The sequence below is a fragment of the Culex pipiens genome, chromosome 3 (genome assembly GCF_016801865.2).
Source record: "Culex pipiens pallens isolate TS chromosome 3, TS_CPP_V2, whole genome shotgun sequence".
Taxonomy (NCBI): domain Eukaryota; kingdom Metazoa; phylum Arthropoda; class Insecta; order Diptera; family Culicidae; genus Culex; species Culex pipiens.
In genome coordinates this window covers 171,754,092-171,776,401 of record NC_068939.1, presented here as the reverse complement: position 1 = coordinate 171,776,401, position 22,310 = coordinate 171,754,092, and the positions used below count along the sequence as shown (strand labels likewise).

Genomic DNA, 22,310 nt, shown 5'->3' with positions numbered 1-22,310 from the left:
CTGAAATTTCAGTTTATGAAAATTCAGTAAAACTACTCTGAATCTCTACAAAAAAAATGGCGACCAAATTGGCTTTGATGAAAAATTAAGAAATTGTATTAGGAAATCAACTATTGATTGAAATTGATCTCAGAATTCAAATTAAATGTCAAAAGTTGAAAAATATAAAAAATACGTAGAAATTAGTTTTTGTTCATGATTAGATTTTTGAAAGGGCAATAGAAATCTTCTGATGATTCAACTTTGCATAATCTAAATTTTGGAATATCAAGTTTGGACTGTACTTAAGCTCAATAATGCAAAATAAGACAATAATAAAAAAGTCTGATTCGATTATTCGAAGTTATTTATTTTCCATGACCATCTGTGATCGAGTCTGGACTATAGGTTACGAAATTTTGCTTAAAACTGAATCTAAAAACTCGAGTCTAGCACTGCCATCCCGTTTTACCTTAAATTTTTAGGATGTTAAATAAAGGTTGATAAGACCTATGAAGTTTTAAAATAAAAATAATATTTCTGGGTCAGTTAATTTGTTGGGCCTCGTTCAAAGTATTTCGTTGTTAGTTGAACATTTTAATAATACGAACTATACTCATAGCTTTTTAAATAGAGGTTTATAAGGCCAAATAGTAATTTCACAAATTCACAGCAGATTTTAAACGAAAAGTACATCAATTTCTAATTTAAATTTTTAGAGCAGGTGCCCTTATAGGCCTTAAGCTAAATAAAAAAATAGGGCACCATTTTGAAATACGCTAACGGCACCATTACGAATGGTTGCTGGTATAAAACACTCGATTTTCACAAATTGTTTGAATATTTTAGAAATATTTTAATCATAATGATCAGCAAAACTTGGACCAGATTTCTCTTATTGTTGGAAAATCGAATTTCAGATTAAATTTTTAAAATTTTGTCCAACTGTCCCTGAATGGTTAAAAAAAATCAATAAAAGTTAGTAAGATTGTTGTATGAGATTGATGCTTATGATTTATGAAACACCTAAACACATAAATCACGTTCCTAGAACAAATCCTGTCATTTTGGCAGCTGTCTAAAGTTGAGGTACGTTTTTGGCCAAAAATGACTTCTCGAAAAATCTACTTGTTAATATTTTTGATGGAATTGCTCGATAAGAACCCGAATGTTTGAAAATCTCAACATCAAACATTGTAGCATATCATTACGATTCCCTCGAACAAGAAACACTGTTGAAAGACTTGTTTCTACAATATCTTTGTATTTGAGCATCATTTTTGTTTCATATGACCCAATGTATCCCCCTCTAAGGGGTGCGATTGGATCAATTTTCAAACGATTGGCATTTAAGGTAGAGTTCATCAAACTCCACCATATTTTGGGAAAATGTTAGTAAACTATCTAAGAACAATTCGATGTTATTTAAATTGTTTTTGTTACTAAGAAATAACGAGAGGTGTATCGTTTTTTAACCCGAAGCCAACCCAACGAACGGTAAGAGAAAAACCCGGCTAAAACATGCTTGAAATGTTTCATTGTTGCATCGATAGAGCTTCTTCACATCTTAACTCCAAAGCTTATGAAAAAGTGAAGTTATGTTTGATGTTTCCAATATAAAAAAAAAACAAAGCTTAAAATTCTAGCATAACGTTTAACAAATTGTAAATTGTTGTTTTATTGGGCACAATTTCCAAAATTGTTGTCCAATTTAAGATGTAACGGTTGAATATATAATTTCAAATATATTTTATTGTTATGATTGCATATTCACAAAATTTTCTTGCTCTGGCACTTTGTGGAAATTGTTATTTAACTATCTACATGAGTTATTGTAAGTTCAAAAATAACATTAAATCACATTGAATTTTGTCAAAAATAGCATAGTCACAACTTTCAATAATTCAGTTCTCGAAAGAAAAACAAGTTTGTTAAATACAGTTTTTATTTTTAATAGGTTTCAAATCGAGCCCAAACTTTTTGCTTAATAAGTCCTTCAACATTATAACTATTGATGGTGACTGTATGGTTGATGCTTATGCGGGTAACTTGACTTATATTTTAATATAATCTTGTTATTTTAATGCCAAAAAAAAAATATTATCGGCAATTTGCCTAAAACAACTGATAATCAATTTACAGATTTTCCAGAATTGCTGCTTTCAACTAGCATCACTGCCGCATCCTACCAAAAGCTCTCTTACTCCATTTGTTGAAAATCCTTTCTCTCACGAGAAAGCTCCCGCTCTCCCGCTCAGTAAGTTAACATTACTACAGGTGGCAGATTTTCGACTAGCTGTTGCTGCTATGTTTTCGTTATTTTGCCACCCACTTTAGGAGAGCACAAACACACTCATATACACTTTGCCTTTGTCCTTCCTTCGGGAATTTCACTCCACACACCAAAACAAGCCCAATTTTCACCGAATTCCGCTCCTTTTTCGCGAATTCCATTACTACCACTCTTTTACATGAAGCTTTTCACGAACAAGTGCGGCTGTGTGATCGATTATGTTGTGTGTGAATCCCTCCCAACTCCCCTTTTCCTCTCTCCCGCAAACCAACACGCATTCAGTTCATTCATGTAACCTGGCCTCGTTGCCAAACCTTTTTTTTTCGGGACAATGTCGCTCTCTCCTTGTCACTTCCTCCCCAGTTTTCCACGATGGGTTTTCGCACTGAGATGGCGAGGGGGAAGGGAGGGCCACGTTCATGGCACAGATTTTCACTTTGACCTGTTGAACCCGGGAACGCGGCAAATATGTTGCAATGAGATGGTGAGAGGAGTTGGAAAAATTGGGGGCCAGCGAGTGTTACGTAAGCTGTGAATGATCCTTTATTTTTTTTTGAAAATGAGAAAGGTAATTTTAAAATATCTATGAAAAATAAGAAAAAAAGTTTATTTTTTATTATTTTTTTATTTGCTACGCTTGGTATTTTAAGTTAAGATTTTTTTTCAAGCACTGTATTTTCGTGTTGAAAAAAATCATCATTTCGCAACTATATTTCATTTAATTTAGACGGACTCCTGATACAGACCGTCACATCAAATTTAAACCTACTCAATACGTGCTTCTATTAATAATCTGTCTGTAACTGAATCCAAAATAACTATTTCATGGCTGTTTTCAGCACTGACGCAAGATTTCTCCCATCTCTATTTTCACATTGCCAAATTGAAGCACACCAATCATTCAATTCAACAACCAAAATCGTAAACCACCCACGCCAAATTCCTAATCATAGGCCGCGTACTACACGCTGTTTGTGAAAGCGCGAATTCAATTATTGACGTCAAAATTGCGGTTTTCCAGAGTGAGAAATCGGAAAAAAACAAATCTGCGCGTGGGTTGTAATTAAATTCAGACCTTGATGCGTACCACGGAAATCTAATTAAAATTCTCTCAAATTTCATTCAACAAGTTGGTGGCTGCTGAACCTGACCAACCTTACTCGGAAACAGCAAACTTTGCTAATCATCTTGTTTTATTTTTGACATCGATACCCAAAAACTCATGTGGAGTTGCTTGAATTTAAGGTCACAAAAGTTTAAGCTCAAATTAGAAGTTTATTTTTGTAATAAACTTATTTCTATGGAACTTTTTGGTTTCATTTTCCTGAAAAATTTAAACACCCAAATTCCAAACAAAACCTAATGACAAAGATTACTGGCGAAAATTTCTGCGACTAGCAAATCCACCGGACATGGCTTTGTAGTTCAGGACCGGTTCTTGACGTTATCAGTGACCCTCCCCCCTCACCATTCTACCAGAACGTGTACCATTTAAATTTCCATTAGTTATCCCTGCCCCAACTCTCGGAGAGCAGAACAAAACAGATTTTTCAAGAATTGGTTAGGTCACCACGACCGGAGGACGCGCTCAGCCGTGAGCATAATTGGGATTGGCTTTCGGAAAAGCTTTGAAAAATATCAGCAGAGTAAATTTACGGTCCGATGGTAATTAGATAAGCCGAGGCATTCAACGAGGCCAAAAAGTGTCTGGACTCTGGACTCTGTAAGCGTAAAACGGATGAATCTTTGCTGCCCTTTTGTTTTGGTTGTCTTTAGAAATTTCGTTGGAAAATTCTGGTTTTTTGGACAGGGTGACAGGAAATACAAGTGGCATCTTATTTTATTTGATTTGATGATAAGACATACCATGGTGCTTTCTCATAACTTGAGCTAGTGATTTTTCGCAATTTTATGGAAGCCTCATAATCCGTGAAATTTGCACTTGGCCGTGAAAAAACTTTTTTTCGTAAAATCGCGATAACTCGTGATGTTTATAAGCAAACCCCTTATGTTTGTATAACAAATTTTTTGAAATTGTCTGCTCTACAACTTTGTACAACATTGTTACACTCTAAAACATAACCCTGCAAAGTTAGAAAAAACACGAAATTTAAAAATGAAAAATTTTGTTCTAAATGAAAAATGACCCTTCTGGGTCAATTTAGATTCGAAAAGTACATTAAATTTCCCTTAAAATTACACGTTAGAAATTTTTTTACAGTTGAGTTACGGAAAATGCCAGAGTTTTTAAAACTTGTTTAGTGTTTTTTTCGATGAAAAAAACGTTTTTTCGGAATTCTAATTACGCTATCAAATCGGGCGTATAATTTTACATAAAAGTCTCTTTGACACCAAATTTCTATCTCATCACCATTTCAGGCTGCAAATTATTGAAAAACACCTCTTTTTTCGCATGTTCAAAAATGGAAGGGGTCGTACCGCCCCTCCGTCACGAGATATCAAAAAACGGACCTCGGATTCGTGATCAGGGACAAAAGTTACCCCTTAGGACAAAGTTTCACGCAAATCGAAGAGGGGTCGGGGCAACTTTTCCCGATTTCGTGTGAGTTGGTAGAGAATTACCCATACTGAATAAAATAGTATATTGAATAAAATAATAAAATAAAATTCCATTGGAATATAATATTGAGAAAGCAGAAATCACTATTTAAACATCTTAAGTATTTTAATCAGCTTTTCTTTTGACAATTTGAATACCATTTTATGTTGAAGGTAGAAGTATTAAAAATAAACCATTTTAACTTATTTGACTCCAGATTCAATGAATTTTGCTTCAAAATATATATTTTTTTTTAACCAAAAAAGCAGTACTTTTTCAATACTTCTATTTTTCTCGAGACCCGCGAAATTTTCGCGAAATTTGATTTGGTTTGATGTTACCTGTGGAAATTTGAAATTATTTTTTTAAATAAGCTTTTTAACAGATTTTATTTTTGTCTTTTTTAAATCAATCTTGAGACTGTTAAATCTTGTTTCTATTTGAAATTCAATGAAATGTAAAATAGATAAAATAAAAGCTCAAAGTCGGGACCGTGGTGTAGTGGTAAGCGTGATTGCCTCTTACCCAGTCGGCCTGGGTTCGATCCCAGACGGTCCCGGTGGCATTTTTCGAGACGAGATTTGTCTGATCACGCCTTCCGTCGGAAGGGAAGTAAATGTTGGTCCCGGACTAACCTAAAAAAAGGTTAGGTCGTTAGCTCAGTCCAGGTGTAGGAGTCGTCTCCCTGGGTCCTGCCTCGGTGGAGTCGCTGGTAGGCAGTTGGACTAACAATCCAAAGGTCGTCAGTTCGAATCCCGGGGTGGATGGAAGCTAAGGTGTAAAAAGAGGTTTGCAATTGCCTCAACAATCAAGCCTTCGAACACTTAGTTTCGAGTAGGAATCTCGTTATCGAGAACGCCAAGGCAATGCTGTAGAGCGAATAATTTAATTTTTAATTTTAAAAAGTTATCAGGGGAATATTTTTTACTTTTTAACATTACAAAAAATTGCTTGACAATTCATCTAGTTTGAAAAAATTTTTTAGGTTACTTTTTCATTATTATTAACCATGATCAAACTTTCATGACTAAATATAACAAAAACAATATAGAAAATAATTTCACCTACACGTTCACCTGTCACGTTAAAATTTGGTGAAGAAAATTTAAAGTTAGCAAAAGAATAATGGAAAAAAAGTTTAAAATTGCTTTCTGCAATAAAAGAACATAATTTTCAAAGTTATTTAACCGTTTTTCACTTTCAGTGAAATTTTATGATTTGGAATTATTGGTCTCCGTGTAAATTGCTATTTTTGTGCGTGAAAAATCACTAAGCCTACCACAGGCACCATTTTTAAAAAATCGAGAAATTTATGACATTTTCAGAAAAATCAATTTAAAAGTGGTTAAAAGACTAAAATCGTGCACCTTTAGGATAAAATAATTGACTTTTCGATTGTATATTCAATTTTAAATTAAGAAAATATTTCAGATCAGTTTGGCGTCTTCGGCAAAGTTGTAGGTAGTGATGAGGACTGAATATTTAGAAAAAATAGTGTACACAGTAAAAAAGCTGCCGAATTTTTAAATAGAAATTTTTCACCAAAATTCCATTTCCCAAAATCTATATTTTTTGGTATGTGAAATTTATTGATATAATTTTAAAAAAAATAAATATTTTACCCAAAAAAGTTTTGTACAATCAATAAGTACCTTACAGATTTTTTAAAAAGGTACAGTTTTCAAACTATAGTCACTTAAAGTTTAATTTTAACTGAAAAATTCTAGTTGAGCTGTTATTTTTTAAGTTCAGATTTTTTTTAAATGCTCAAGAAACTTTGAGAATAGATCTCTGGTTGCCAAAATAAAACAAATAAAAGAAAGAAACTAGAGAATATAAGTTTTTAAACTCTCATACATATCCTATTTTTTTGAGTACCAAAACCACAGAAACTCATGGTCCTTAAAAAAATCAAAAATGAGACATTTGTTAAAATTTATGATCCCTTCGAAAAAAAAAGTTTCGATTTAACTAGGTTTTTTTTGACAAAATTTCCCCTTGATTTTGTTTGAGTACTTCAAATAACCTTCTGTTACCAAGCGGTAAGTGTGTGTCCAATCCAATACCTGCTGGCGGGCAGCGAAATTATGGGATGTTAATTAGTTATTTTGGTAAATTAAATGAATTGAATTTAAAAGAAAAAAATGTTTTAAATTTTTTTGGAAAAGAGTGTTATTTTAAAAAGGTTTAATTTCATGATTACGTCTTTTTAAAATGATGTTTTATAACAAAATTTATCAAAAGTTTAGGGTGACCATGTTTCTTTTAAATTCCTGCCTAAAAGTGTGGAAATTAAATTGAATTTTTCGAATCGAAGCAATGAAAAAGCTTCAAGATTGTTCGATATTCATTTGATGTTTCGGTAAACAACAACATTTGAAATAGTTTTTTTTTATAATTTTTTTTTTTAGCTTTTGGTGGATATTCAATCATTTCTTAACCTTTCGGAAGTTGCGTTTTTTTTACCTCACTAAAAACTTGGAATTTTTCACCAAAATTTGAAGCACATAGGATAACCTATAAATTAAGAGGTTTCTGCTGTCTCGTGCTGGTTTTTCGGTTCAGTGTCCTTGGGATCACGTTCCTTTGCCACGTGGACCTCTGATTTGAGTGGCACATTGTTTTCGACTAAATCCCAGCAAAATTGTGGCGTTATTGTGAAATAAATTGCTAGCTATCTTCGTAATCAATAATCGAATCCCAGTCAAAACTGACAACTAAAGTTTGGATTAAATTCAAAATTAAACATCATGTTGACTTAACTGCATTACACATTTTGAAAACGTTTATAAAGCTCAAACTCAGCAGGAAACGAATGCAGGGTCCCAGGCTTCATGAAGCGTTAAGTTTACTGTCCCTACAGCCGTAATGATTTATGTTTCAAAATTTAACGAACCATCAAATTGAACGAGTTTGCAGCGAAAGTCCAGCAGCAAGCTGCTGAACATGCCAACAGTAATTAGTCGATTTCGAGCTTGATTGAGTTATGTTTAACGGTTTTTGGCGGAGCAGTTTCCAAAAGTTGCAACTTTTACTGCTTTTAACATAAAATTGAAGTAAATTAAGAAAGCAAAAATCCAACATTCACTGTTGCCTTGTTAAATTCTGCCTGTACGGAAGTCCAGCCACTGACAAAGAAAAAATACATTTGCCGGAGGCACACATTTCGTCAACTTGTTGATTTTTGCGAGAAAATCCTCTTTTCTAGGCTTGCATTGAGGCCACGTCAGAGGGACCAACTGTTGGACACACGGAGGTTAGGCAATAAAAACTGGGTATTTCGGACAGATGGGTAGAAAAGTCGTAAAGCTTATCGCTCGTAAGCTCGTACGACATAAAACTTTTCTGGTTTGTTGAGGATGAAAATATAAGAAAAAAAAAAGTATGCAAAGTTACAGTGAAGAACAGTAACAATAACCCGAGCAGACGGAAATAACTTGGGAATAAAATTTTTTGATATTTGAAAATACTAGGCAAATAACATTTTATGTTATTTATAACAAGATTTGTTATTTGCTGTTATGAATTTTTTGTTATTGGATTGTTATTGTAATAACAAACTAATAACAGTTTTAGTTATTTTTCGAACAAATTTTTGTTATTATTTGTTGTTATTTTAACAACTAATCCAATCATCCCAATAACAGTTGGAGGTATTCTTTCATAACAAAAAATGTTATTCACAAGTCGTTTTGCCTTTCAACCAATATCTGCCCAATAACAAATTTTGTTATGATAACATAAATTGTTATTAAACCCTTATGGATTTTTCATGAAGATTACATAACACTTTCTGTTGTTTTAACAGTATTTATTATTGAAATGGCATGAATTTTGTTATTACCGTCTGCCCGGGAATGCCTTCCAAAAAATATTTTTTTAACGCTTTTATATTAATTTAACCATTTTATGATAAATTTAACACAAATGCAAGCAAGCTGCTTTCAGCTTCAATTTTCTAGATGCTCACAGTGAAAGAAAAGTCGAACCTTCCACATGTTGATCGTTTCCAAGAAACAGCAACATCCCAATAACCAAAAACTTCATCCTTGCGTGACCAATATTCCCAGAAAGGAAGACCAACTTACCCCTAACTCGTTGGCCTCTTCCGAAGAAATGCCGAGCACACAGCGATTCTCACCCATCTGTTGCTCCAAATTTCGTGGAAAAATGTCCAACTTTGACCCTCCACCCCTGCTTGAGGGAAAAATCCATCGAAAGAGGCTGGTGAGCAAAGAAAATAACACCACAGGGAAATAGTACGCTATACATAAGTGATGGCTTGGAAGGGCTTGAGAATCGAACAGAAAGTGGTCAGTCGATTAGAATTTGGGCTGTCGATTTGTATGAAAATGTTTCTGTTCGTTCGAAGGTGTTGGTTTGAAGAAAGCTCATAAAAATGAACTCTTAAGGACTGAGGGTACACTTAACGCTTTCGCAAAAAAGTCAAAATCTAATGCTTGGCTAAATCAATCCAGCTCAAATTTGAACAGTAGACACATAAACATGTTGGCTACATGTTGTCGGGCCAGTTTTACGAAAAAGATAACTGTTTTCGAGAAATCTCATTTTTTTTGGTAAAACTCTCCAGTCTTCCCTTACCCCTTAACAAATCAAAATTTCCACTGTATACCCGCATAAAAAAGTACCATGTAAAAACTTTTTTTCATATGGTAATTGAACTTTAAACTATATTGTTACTACCATTTCCAAAAATGTTTGACTACTATTTTAAAAATGGTATTTATATGGTTGGCATGAATTTTTACTATCTCACAAATGGTTTAACCATCTGGCATAAGGGTGGTTAGCAATGGTAACCTTAAAAAACTCAGTACTATTTTCGTCAAAAAACTGTTTGTTGTATGGTAAATAAATGGTTTAAGTACTATTTGGCAAAAAGTAACCTTAAATCAAACAGTTCACAAATAGTTTAATATAGTTAAATTTTAATTTTGGGAAATTGAAAAACGATTTCACAAATAGTTACCATTTCTCAAAGTGTCATTGTATGATCCAATATGGTAATCAAATGGTAATTTTTTATCCGGGTAGTTATCAAACAAAAACTCCGAACCTTTGATCTGCAACCGAAGCAGGAAATTGGCACAATTCAACAATTGCTGACTCTCGAGCAACAATTATCAACCAGAGTCCGTTAAAACGCGTGTGTCTCAGCGGACACACTTCCCGGAAGTTTCGAGCGCAGGGGAAAAGCCTATTTTAAGACGCAGCAGCAAAATTCGTCCACCCACGACTTGTCTCCACTCGTCGGAGAGTGGGCGAAAAACATAAACAGCATTCGTCATCAGGTTTGTTTTTTTTTTGCGGGATGATTTTGGGCAGATTGATCTTAAAATAGCACTTCCGGCGAATGGTATCGATTCGCGTGGGGACGCATGAGCATTTTTTTATGTGTTTCAAATTCGTAGAAAGAGAGAGAGACACAAGTGGTGTTCCGGATTTTTGTCATTTTGTGAAACAGCTTTGTGTTGTGTATCGTGTATGTTTCTGTGTATGTGTGTGTGCGTAATGCTGGGTTTCGTATGGGTGTTTTGTTTATGAAAGCTTATAGCACTAATCATACCTGTTTGAGTACTAGAATCAAAAAACGTACTAGTGGTTTCCACAGTCATTGTACTAACGGTGCCGTCGATGATCTGGGCGCACGAGTCTCGGCGGCCGCGGTAGCTGGAAAGATAAAGGATGAAAAGGAGGTTAGTTTGAATAATGTTGTGTTATTGTAATCTTAAAAAGCATTTTTTTGTAATCTTAAAAAACATTTTTTGCTATCTTATGACACGGCCTATCTTTTTTCAGCAGACGTGTCACAAAATAGCACACTAGTGGCGATTTGTAAAGTTATCTTCATTAAATAAGATAAAATTAATTGTTTTAAGTCCCATTGTATTATTTTAACAAATCATTTCATCATCATTTTTTAAAAAGGGTAGAAAACTGAAATTATATTGCAGAATTCATTTATAATAAATTAAATTTATAATCATAAATTAATTGAAAAAAAAGTTTTATTACCTGATTTTTTTTTAAAAGCCCCCATGGATTTTGGATAGATCCATTTTCTACTATCAAATATTTGCAAAATAAAAAAATGAGGATACTTTTAGTTAAATCCCAAAAAATATAAATTCATCATATTTTAATTTTACAATCCAAATGATCCAGTGGAAATTGATTATTTGAAAAGGGTGCGATTTTGGAGCTTTGAGTTGCATTGTTAATTTGATTTTGGTTAACCGCGGTAAATTTTCTTGAAATAGTTCGTTGGCGTCGAACTGTCAAAAATTGATCGCGATGGATACTTTTCTACCACAGTTTTTTGTGTGATCAATGTCGTGAATGCTTTGGTGGATTTTTGACAGTTCAAAATATTTCAAGAAAATTTACCTCAATTAACCAAAATCAAATTAACAATGTAACTTTTAAGGGGCATTTTAAGGATTGACAAAAAATTAGGGTATAGTTCACGATTTGAGTGCCGTAATCTGGGGTGAATCGGGACTACAGTCTGAATAGAGACAGCAGTTTTGAGAGCACTTGAAGCTTTTAAATTTGGAAATGGATGTACACATTTTGTTGGCCTGAGTATGTTCTAACCGAAACCAACCAGAAAAATCAAAATATTGTGCTCCAACATGGTTAAAACTGCTGTCCCAATTTGCCCCATGGGTCCCGATTGACCCCAGTTTACGGTGTATTTATAAATCTTTTTTTTAAATAAAATATCAAATTTCTTAACGAAGCAATTAGCAGTTAGACTAAGTTTAAAAGAAAAATAATGTTAGATTTTCAGAGATTTGGAAAATTTAAATGTTTATTTTTGGGCAATTGGGACCACCACATAATTTTACACACTGAATATAAATCAAGATTTCAAAATATTGAATTTTGGTCAATTTAAGGTTTTTATGAATTATTTTTTTGATTTAAAAATCCAAAATATGACCAAAAATCATTATTTTGTCATTTTGAGCAAATTCTGAAGACAGGTGCATGCTATCAAGTGCATAAATATTAACTAACGCTTTTTCGAGATATTTAAGTTTTAAAATTGCATATTTTTTCACCTTTGTAAAGCTGAAACTTTTGCCCAAATTCATATTTTCTAAAATTAAAATAAAGCTCTAACATTGCTTAAAAAAATCACATTTCTTAGAAATTTAACTTTGTATTTCTACGTTCAAAAACTTTAATGTTTTTTTTAAATACTTGATTTGATAAAATCTGGATTATTTCGAAAAAATACTCTTCTGCTGTCGAAATTTCTGAGATATTTTCAATTTTTAGAAACCCGTTTTACAACAAAATTTATTTTTAACAAGTAGCTTTGTGAAAATTTTAAGACATTTAAAAACGCTCTTCCTATCAAAATTTAGGAAAAATTCCTGACAACCATACTAAAAAAAACGGATAATAAATGAGATAAAATATAAGCCTATAGTAACAAAAGCTTTCATTACATTACACAAGATGAAAATGTTTTGAAACTGCTTTATAAAGCTCAATGATGATGACTCAATGATGTTTTGAAACTGCTTTATAAAGCTCAATGATGACTGAATTTTTGCACACAGAAAAAAACGTTTTTTTTTAAATTTGCACAGTTGATATTGAATTGTAACACTATTAATTATCTTCAGTGTTATTAATTTAGAGAACTATGAGGAAGGCAGAGAAAATTTACATGAAAAGACACTGTTTTGCAAATTAAAAACAAAAACAACATTTTAAGTCTTAAAAATTTTTAATCGCTTCATTTTTTTTAAAAGAGATTTACATCTGTATATAAAAATTCATTTAACTTTCCAACTTGATTTTAGGAATTTCCTTGAATTTTTTTCTCAAAAGTTATGTCTCCCCCCCGTTCAAAATTGGTTAGAAAAATCAGGAGGCAAAAAAATATTTTTTCATAGAACTGTAAAACTTCAATGGAAATAGAAGTCTTATCAACTCAAAACAATCTTAATTGTCTTTTTCTGCATTGATAATCATATTTAACTTGTTGGGCTCGTTTAAACATATTGAGAACTTTTATGAAATTACAATGTTTAGCAACGCAAAAGCTTTTTTCACAAAAATAAAATTTTCATCTATACTTAGGAATTTTGGAAACTAATGATTGCAGAATAACTGGACAGGTGTATATGCATTTTAAAACACTTTTTTCATTCAAATGTTGAAGCCGTGGGCTGAAATTTCAATTTTTTTACTTTTCTATTTTTTGGTTTTTGGTCTGAGTCAAGGGACATGAATTTCAAAAAATATTTGCAACGGCCTAAAAAAGGAAAAAATTACCCCCCTTCAAAATTGATCCAAAAAATAAGGGGCAATTTTTTTTTTCAAATTTTAATGGAAATAGAAACCTTTTCAACTGAAATGCATTTATCTGCATTGTTAAACATTTAGCATGTTTGGGCTCATTTAAAAACGTGTTGAATTTTTATAAAATTTCAATGTACAGCATTGCCCCACCCTTTCGATTTTGGTCAGGGTCGCGGGACATAAAATTCAAAAAATTAATTAATTAATTACAGAATTAATTATTTGAAATATGATTGAGAATAAGTCTCTTGAATATTGGTTCAGAATTTAATTTAAATTTAATGTAAATTGGAATAAAATAATGCATCGATTTAGATTGATATTTTTATTTACAGTCCTGCTATTGAATTTCGTGGAGAAACATTATAAATAAAGATAAACCCAAATATTTTTTTTTTAAATTTCAATAACAAATATAAACCATTCGATCTTTTAAATTGTTATTTTTGAAATTTTTATACGTTTTTTATATAAATCTTATTTTTCAAAAAAAAAATTATCGAAATCCTTTCATGAAATCCTGTGAGCAAACAACATGGTTTGTATCTAAATTATGTCTAAATTATCCCAAAAAGTATGTCCATATAAACCCATACAAATTTGTAGAATACTTTTTGTTTTTTTTTTTTCCCATTAAAAACAGTTTTAATTTTTGATTATTGAAATAAAAGACATTTCTTCATCGGATATGACTAGTGTTCATCATTTTGTTACAGTGAAACCTCTTTTTACGCGAAGGCGTTACGCTTTTTATTTCGTTGATTTCTCTTGAACCGTACAATATTTTTGCAAGCTTCAAAAGGCGTTTTGTAGATCTGAACAAAACCTACAAAATGCTTTTAAAAGATTGCAAAAATGTTGTGTCGTTCCAGAGAAATTTACAAATTAGAAAAACGTAACGCACCGCGTAAAAAGAGGTTTAACTGTTTTGATCATAAATTCCAATTTTACTCTAGATACACATCGATCCGAAAACTCTGCTCATGTGTATTTTCCCCGAAAAGCACCCCGGCAAGATAAAAAAAGCTTTCCCCATCACTCACCGAGAGGTGTCGTCACTCTGCGAGCTTTGGCGGCGAAAGTTCCGGCAGCGTATCATCTCCTCGGTGGTGCTCTGACGGCGGAAACCTCTCGCTATCAGGATCTCCTCCGTCGTCGACTGGCGCCGAATCGAGGGCCGGGTCACGTTCTCCACGGGCAGGGGCGGTGGCCTCGCACACGGACTGGCATCTCTTAAAAAGAGAGTGGGAGAGAGTTTGTCAAAATGAGAGCGAAAGCTTCGAATGTGGGATAAAAGCTTCCTCACCTGGATGAACAGCAACTGCTCGATTCGGGTGAGCGCGGCTGTCGAGCAGCGGACGAGGACTGGCGGCGGAGGCGTCGGCTCCGGCGGGGAGAACCTTCGCGCTCGTGGCTCCGATCCGGGGACAGGTGCGACCGAGAGTCGCGACGACCTCTGGAAGAAAGAGTGTTTAGATTAGTAAATCAAGCTTTTCTCGTGAGCTCCATTGAAAAGGTGTTGGTTTGGGGTTAAATTTAGGTCCTCACCTGGACGCACTGTCCGGGCTAAGGCTGTCCCGGCGGGCCTGTCGCTCGGGGCCCTCCCCGTCGGGGCTGAGCGCCGGCTGCGAGCTCCGGCGGCTCCATCCTCCGGGCGGCAGACAACTCTCGTCGTAGGTAGTGGCCTGGAAGTAAAGGCAGCAAGAGAGAGAGAGAGAGAGAGCACCGGAACGTCGGTCAATGTAGAGAGGGATGTTCGGGGTGATTAGTTTGGACACTTGCGTTTACTTAGGTTGGAGGGGACATTTACTTGTCTTTGCAGCTTCGAAAGCCGCTGGGCACGTTCAGGACTTACACGGGAATCACGGCGGGACATTTTGGTCCCGCACTGAGTCGTCGAGTCGCGGCGGCCCTTTTGCGCCGTGGGACTGGTGGCCGGGGGCGTTACCGAGCTGGTAATAATGGTCGGTGGCATGATGGACTGACAGGCGGAATCCACCTGCTGGGCGGCGATGGCCACCACGTACAGCGGGCCTGAGTCGGACGCCGTCGAGCTGGTTGAGGGACGCTGTTCCTGCCGGAAGTTGGGCATTTCGATGACCACCAGGGAGTCTTTGCGACCGGATTGCTGTTGCTTTCGCTGCGTACTAACGACCTTCGGTAGCATAGGCGGAGTGGCCGTCCCGCCAATGATCGAATCTCGCCGCGATGACCGATCCCGGTTCGACTCACTCGAGTTACGACGCGACCCCTAAAAGTACAAAAAAGACCATTAGCAACTCCAACCAACCAATATCCAACCTCCAACTCACATCTCGATAGTTGTCCGCGTTGTAGTTGTTGTACTCTTCGCGATCCCTTTCGCGCTCCCGCTCCCGCTCGCGGTCCCGTTCCCTCTCCCGCTCCCGGTAGTCCCGGAAGTCGGCCACGTACGAGTCCTTCCGGCAGGACATGCTCTTGACGCCGGAATCCGCGCTCGACTCGCGCCGTTTGCGCAGTGGAGGCGCATGGCCACTGTTATTGCTGTTGTTGTTGTTGTTGCTGTTGTTATTGTTATTATTGTTGTAGGTATCACTAGTGGTGGCCTTGCTCCAGGGCAGGCTGCGCGCCAGGTCAGCTAGGGTTTCGCGCCGGTTGAGCGGAGCCTTTTGCCGTTTGGAGCCACCGCCGCTCCACTCGCGCAGGATGTCGGTCAGCTGGGCCAGCGAACTCCGGCGGCGGCGTTGGGCGCCTAGATTAGAGGAAATGAAGATTGATTAGTATTGTGATGGGATTGCTAAAGTATTTCAATAAAATGTGGGTCGTTAATTGTCAGTTAAAAATTCTGAATCACTTTAGAGTAGTGTTGGAGTCATATTCGAGCTCGAAAAAAAAAAGAACATCGAACAAAATCATGATTAAATTATCCCAAGTGAAAGTTTTCCAAGGTTTTTAGATAACAGAGCCTGGACTGTATTTTTAGGTCTATTTTTTACGATTAAAAGAGGCCGTTTCGTCATTCGAAAATTTCAAGAAAAAAAAGTTGTTTTCATGGGTTCAATTAAATTTTTATTTAAATTGGTTTTCAACATTTCTTATTTGGAAAAACCTTTTATTTTGATTGCAATATGGGTGTCAAATGAAGCGATATTTTGAATGAGTTTCACAAAATACAGAAGTTATTTAAAAATAAATATATTTTTCATTAGGAGACGAAGGACTAAAGATTTCAAAATATGCGAACATATTTTGTTTATTAATTTCAGAACATCTAGTTTTTTTTTATTTTTAAGTTTTTTTTTTGATTTTTTATTAAATTTCGGTATCAGCATCGCCAAAAGGGTTTTTACGCGTAAAAAGTGGTTTCATGGCCCATACAAATTAATAATTTTAAAAACTATGTAATATTTTCAAATATTTAGTAATTTTGAAAAGTTTTTACGATATTTAAATTTTAATTTTTTGATTTGTAAGAAACTTAAACCATGCATTCCTTATGGCAACACGAGTAATTTTGTTTTATTAGTTTTTCCACAAAAGTCTTCATAAAATTATGAGGGCTGGTCATACAAAATGGGTATGTAAATGTATGAAATTCTGTTTATTGAGAAAGAATTCTGTGATCGATTGCAAAAATATTATGTCGTTTTAGAGTAATCGAAAGAATACAAAGCGTAACGCCTGCACACAATGCGAGGTTTAACTGTACATGAAAAAATCTCTTTTTTATTTAACTTTTTACCATTAATTTTTAAATTCCCAAAATACGTACTTTTTAATTTTTGAAATGTATTATATGTTTAAGGCGACTACAAAAAACATCTTCATAGACATTATTCGTGATGGAGCAAAATGTTGATTATAAAATAAGAAATTATGAAAAAAATGAAAAAATAAGGTTTAATATCAATTTTACAGCAAAATCGAAATTGCAATCAAAAAGTACTTCTTTTTTTAATTAAATGTACCGTTTTCATGTTATAGCTACTTTTAGGTATAAATTTTCGATTTTTTTTCGTGTTTTTGCATTTATAATACTTTTTGAAAGAAAAGCACCCTCGAAACAAATATTTTTCTAAATCCGAGAAAATTTCCAATAATTGGAAATACAACTGGAACATTCAAATTCGGGAATTAGTTTATGAGATACAGCCTCACAAGGAATTCGAACTGATGTAAATGATTTTTTTAAGAGTCAGTTTTAGGTTTAAGTGCCTGCAATTTTCAACTGTCGATAGCTCGGAATCTATTGAGGCGATTCTTATAGAAAAAATGAAACTTTTGCTAAATTTTCTGATACATTCATTAAAGTTTATCATAAAAATTAAAATTTCGTATCAATCAATGAAATCAGGAATATTATCTATTTTAACAATTAAAAAATAAAATAACATTTTAAATTTTTTAAATTATTTTTATTCTTAAATTAAAAAAAAATCAAATTTTCTTAATTGAAAAATGGACCAATAGTTTCCGAGATACTGTCAGATGAAAATTACAGGCTAATAAGGTGCCATTTTGGAATAAAAAATTTCATCGATTCGAATTCGTTGTGAAACTAAATGCCTTAAAATTTAAAAGTGGCTATAACTTGAAAACAGTACATTGTAGCTAAAAAAATGGTATTGCAAATTTTGCAACTTTGTTCTTCAGGTTTTCGATATTAAAAAAAAAGAATAATAATAAAAGGTGTCAGAGGACCCTTAAAACATCACAAATAAATTCGAAAATTGGAAAAAATCGTATTTTGGCAATTTAACTTTAAATGATAAAAAGTTTAATAAAAAAATCTGTTTTTTTTTAGTTTTGGCAAATTTTGTGTTTTTACTTAAATAAAGTCACAAAAAATCGAAATATTTTGAAATTGTTTCAAACATTCTAAACAGTAATTAGCAACGCAGTAAAATACATTTTATATTATTGTCAGTTGATTAGATCTTGAAGTATTTTTTTTCTGAATAACAAAATGTATTCCCGTGTTTTTTTCGAGTAAGTATTGAAGAAAGATGTAGGCAACATAAACATTGAAAAAAAAATGAAACTAATCAACGTTTTTTTCAATGTTAGTCATTAACCCAATCATTTTTTGTTGCTAAATTACAGAAAATCGTTACAAAACAACTAAAAAAAATCTATTTAAAATAAAGCTTTTGTTTTCATCAGGAAAACCTCGATTTGCGCTCCACAGATTTGGAATAAAAAAACTATTGTTTTAGTGAATTATTAAATCTTTCGAAATACTCCTAAATCACAAATTCGAGCAAAACAATGTAATTGGGCCAATGTCGAAGTGTACACAAACAAAGAGTGTTTATAAACAAACAGGCTATCCTGGTCCTGTCATTTGATGTTTGAATTAGGAACGAGCAGGATAGACTCTTTGTTTTCACTTTGACATTTGGCTCAATCACATAATTTTGCTAGAATAGGGTTATTAAGCCCTATGTAAAATGTAATGTACAACCGAAAAAAAAAAACACGATAAAACACCATTTCTGATCACTTTCTTTCGTTTTAATGCAAAAAATTAATTGACAAGACAACTTTATTTCGATGGATCAACTATGGCCTCCTTGGAACGATCTGTCAAGTAGGACCTTCAAGAAGGGCTGCGAAGTTATTTTTTTAAAATTGATTTAAAAATCCATTTTAAATCCTTTGCGGTCGTACAAAGGGTCATTGTACTCAGAAAAATAAGCTTTATCGTTGTGAACAATAATATCACAAAAATCTAAGCTTAATTGTAGGACCCAATTGAATATTCTATCTTCTACAGTCATCCCACATATTCGGAACGGTTTACAGATCGGCCAACGCTCAAAAAATCATAGCAAATCGATAATTGAACTTAATGATTCGCTTTTACCTTCATTTGAAAGCTTTTCTTGCGATCTTTCGAATGATGTATCGAACAACTGCAAATTTTAACTTTTATATCAAGTTTTTGAAGAAAAACATTGACCCTTGAAATCCACAAATTCGGAACACTTTTTTCTTACGGATGTAAACAAACTTTGGTTCTCTCCGTGAGTACATAATTTTTACAAAATAATGACTTCTCGCACTGAAACCAACGAAACTCAAGCTAAGTTATGTTTTATAAGTGGTCTGATAACTTTTTTTGTTAAAATATCAGTTAAATTCAGGTGTTCCACAATTGTGGGAGGCACAATAACAACCCACAATTATGGAACAGGCAATTTGGAGGCAGTGTTTTGCTGCTCTGGATAAAATAGTCTTGAAATGAGGTTTTTTGTTTAAAAAATACTAATTTTACTAGTGAAATAGCAAGAGAATGTCCAAATGAAGGCCCTAAAAATAGTAGGGTCGACAGAAAAGCTACATTTGCCATGTTATTGATAAATTATCACAAAAGTGTTCCGAATTTGTGGGTGTTCCGAATATGTGGGATGACTGTATCCCGTTGTTGCCGACAGAATGTTGGGCAACGGGGTTTTTCGGGAAGATTTCCAAAATTATAACAGCAGCACAACCAAATTGAGAGTTCAGTTGTTTATTGGTGGGCATGTTATAATTAACCTAGACGTAATAAACTATAAGTTACAATTCAATTCGTTTTATGAGGAGGGGGGGGGGAGATCTTTGAGCAGAACTCTAACTTAAATAGCGGCTAGTCGGAGTAACTTACGTTTAGTTTCCCTTTCTAACGTTTCCTTCTCTAAACATTACAATTAGAGGTTAAATGCGCGGTTAACAACTTATGGTTCGATGGCTTCTAGCGATCTTTGACATTTTCAGTCAAAGTTCTGACAAACGGGTCGCAACTGTGTGTGTACCCCAAGAAGGTGTAAAGGAGGTGCGCGTACTTGCGATTTGCGCAAGTAACACACGTGAAACACAGCATAAAGTTAGTGCTCAATAAAATTTTGTTGATTCTCGACCTTGGAAGAATTTTATTTTATAAAAACAAAAATGAGAAATCAATAAAAAATTATAATTTTAATTAAGTTCGCTAAGACAAATCGAGTTTGATTCAATTCGGCGAGTACTCCATTTATTCTAAAACTTACCGGGTGGCGGTGAGGTACTAGGAGGGGTAGCCCCACTGATTTGAGCAGCTGAGTCCCTTCGTCCACCGAGTCGTTGCCGTACGGTGGATTCCTCGACCTGTACGAAACAAAGGATGAATTTATTTAAAATACGCGTTTAAAAAAAGGTAAAAATCATTTTTCTAGTCCAGAGAAACCGATGGCGTTATGCTTTTTGTTTCGTAATTGTCTCTTAAACCAAACAATATTTTTGCATGTTTTAAAAAGCGTTTTGTAGATCTGAACAAAAATTACAAATTGCTTTTAAAAGATTGCAAGAATGTTGTGTTGTTCCAGAGAAACTGACAAATCGTCGCTTGTGTGCTATCTTGTGACACGTTTGCTGTAAAAAGATAGGACGTGTCACAAGATAGCACACAAGCGACGAAATTATAAAAACGTTACGCATCGCGTAAAAAGAGGTTTCTCTGTAGTCCTAATGAGGCATTCAGCAGAGCCATTTTTGCCATATTTGTCTTCAGTAAAACCTCGCATAGTTCGCAGGTGTTACGCTTTGTGCTTCATCGTAACGCCCCGAACGGCCTTACATCAGCCCTATTTTATTCAACCATTAGACTGATCGGGACGTTACATTTGTCAAAGGGTGGTTTTACAAAGAAACCTCTTTTACGCGGAGGCGTTATGCTTTGTATTTCTTTGATTACTCAAAATGTACATAGCATTTTTGCAATCTTTTTTAGCTGATTGCAGATTATATCAAAACGAACAAATTGCTCCACAAAAAATGCAAAAATGTTATGCCGTGTTTGAAAAATCGACGATGAATAAAGCGTAATGCTTGCGCACTATGCGAGATTTTACTGTACAGTTAAACCTCGCATAGTGCGCAGGCGTCACGCTTTGTATTTCGTTGATTTCTCAAACACGGCATAATATTTTTGCAATCTTTTTGAAGCTAATTGTAGATTGGAACAAGACGAACAAATTGCTTCAAAAAGATTGCAAAAATATTATGCCGTGTTTGAGAAATCGTCGATGTACAAAGCATAACGCCTGCGCACTATGCGAGGGTTAACTGTATTATTATAATTAAAGGTCGTGCAAATGACCAGGATTCCGGACCAGATGGTCACACACACACCCACCTGTTCGCGCACGAGATCGTCCCAGCCGTTGCCACCCTGCCAGACCAGTCCCACCTGGTGCGACATGATGGGCAGGTTGCAGACGAAGCATATCGCCGTCATGGTCCTGTTGTAAATTCGGAAAGCAGAATAGAAAGAAAAAATCGTTTTGGGAAAACAAACAAGAAAGAGAAAGAGAAGGAAAGAACAGACGCCGAGATTAGTTTCCCAGTAGGCCATGCAAAGCGCGAGCGAAATGCGGAGCAACACATTTGTTTACACTAGGGTCGATGTAGGGCACACAGTCGGGCCAATTGTCGAGTCGTGCACAGGCAGTAAAGGTGCATTGGCGGTGCAGGAAAAACTGGTAACATTCGGTAACGCAGAATCAAGGGGGTTGCGAGGTGAGACGCTGTTTTCGTTTGTCTCTTGTTTTGGGTAAACAAAACGCGCACACACTTGCACGTACACACACACACGTTCAACGTAAGCATGCTCGAACGATACAACAAAAAACTTTGGGTGAACACAGGTGTTACAAAGGCTACATACAAACGTTACCTATTGGGTGATTTTTTTTTTGCGTTTATCTTTCGACGGAGTTTAAAGGAAATGCAGTGCAAGTGAGCCAACAACGCATGGCTTTCTTCGGTTAGAAAAAGGCAACAACGAAAAAACAAGAGAGGTGACGCCACGAACAACCCAGAAACGAAGCAATCCAGAACTTGTTAATGTGTAGGTGAATGTGTTTGTGTTAGGGTGGTTTGATTTACAATCGGGCCAAATTAGTTACATCAAATGCGGTACGTAACGCTTTTTTGTTATTTTTGTAACTTAATTTACACTAAAACTCGACTCTACGTACCGGCGTTACGCTTTGTAAAAACCTCTTTTTACGCGATGCGTTACGTTTTTCTAATTTGTCGATTTCTCTGGAACGAGGCAACATTTTTGCAATCTTCTAAAAGCAATTTGTAGGTTTTGTTCAGATCTACAACATGCTTTTTAAAGTTTGCAAAAAT

General features: G+C 34.8%; 1 protein-coding gene across 9 annotated transcripts in view; it reads right to left on the bottom strand.

Annotated features, from left to right (window-relative positions):
- Window positions 1-22,310, bottom strand: part of LOC120423362 (uncharacterized) — a 346,647-nt gene that overhangs the window by 151,258 nt on the left and 173,079 nt on the right. For 7 of the 9 annotated variants that reach the window (XM_039587141.2, XM_039587150.2, XM_039587179.2 and 4 more), the window contains 8 exons: window positions 21,310-21,415; window positions 20,186-20,282; window positions 15,488-15,906; window positions 14,986-15,426; window positions 14,724-14,860; window positions 14,482-14,631; window positions 14,219-14,407; window positions 10,420-10,523 (listed from right to left, as the gene is read on the bottom strand). In XM_039587141.2, the coding sequence (XP_039443075.1) occupies window positions 10,420-10,523; window positions 14,219-14,407; window positions 14,482-14,631; window positions 14,724-14,860; window positions 14,986-15,426; window positions 15,488-15,906; window positions 20,186-20,282; window positions 21,310-21,415 (1,643 nt within the window). The remainder of the gene's footprint in view (window positions 1-10,419; window positions 10,524-14,218; window positions 14,408-14,481; window positions 14,632-14,723; window positions 14,861-14,985; window positions 15,427-15,487; window positions 15,907-20,185; window positions 20,283-21,309; window positions 21,416-22,310) is intronic. The other 2 variants (XM_039587158.2, XM_039587166.2) reach the window with 2 other exon arrangements.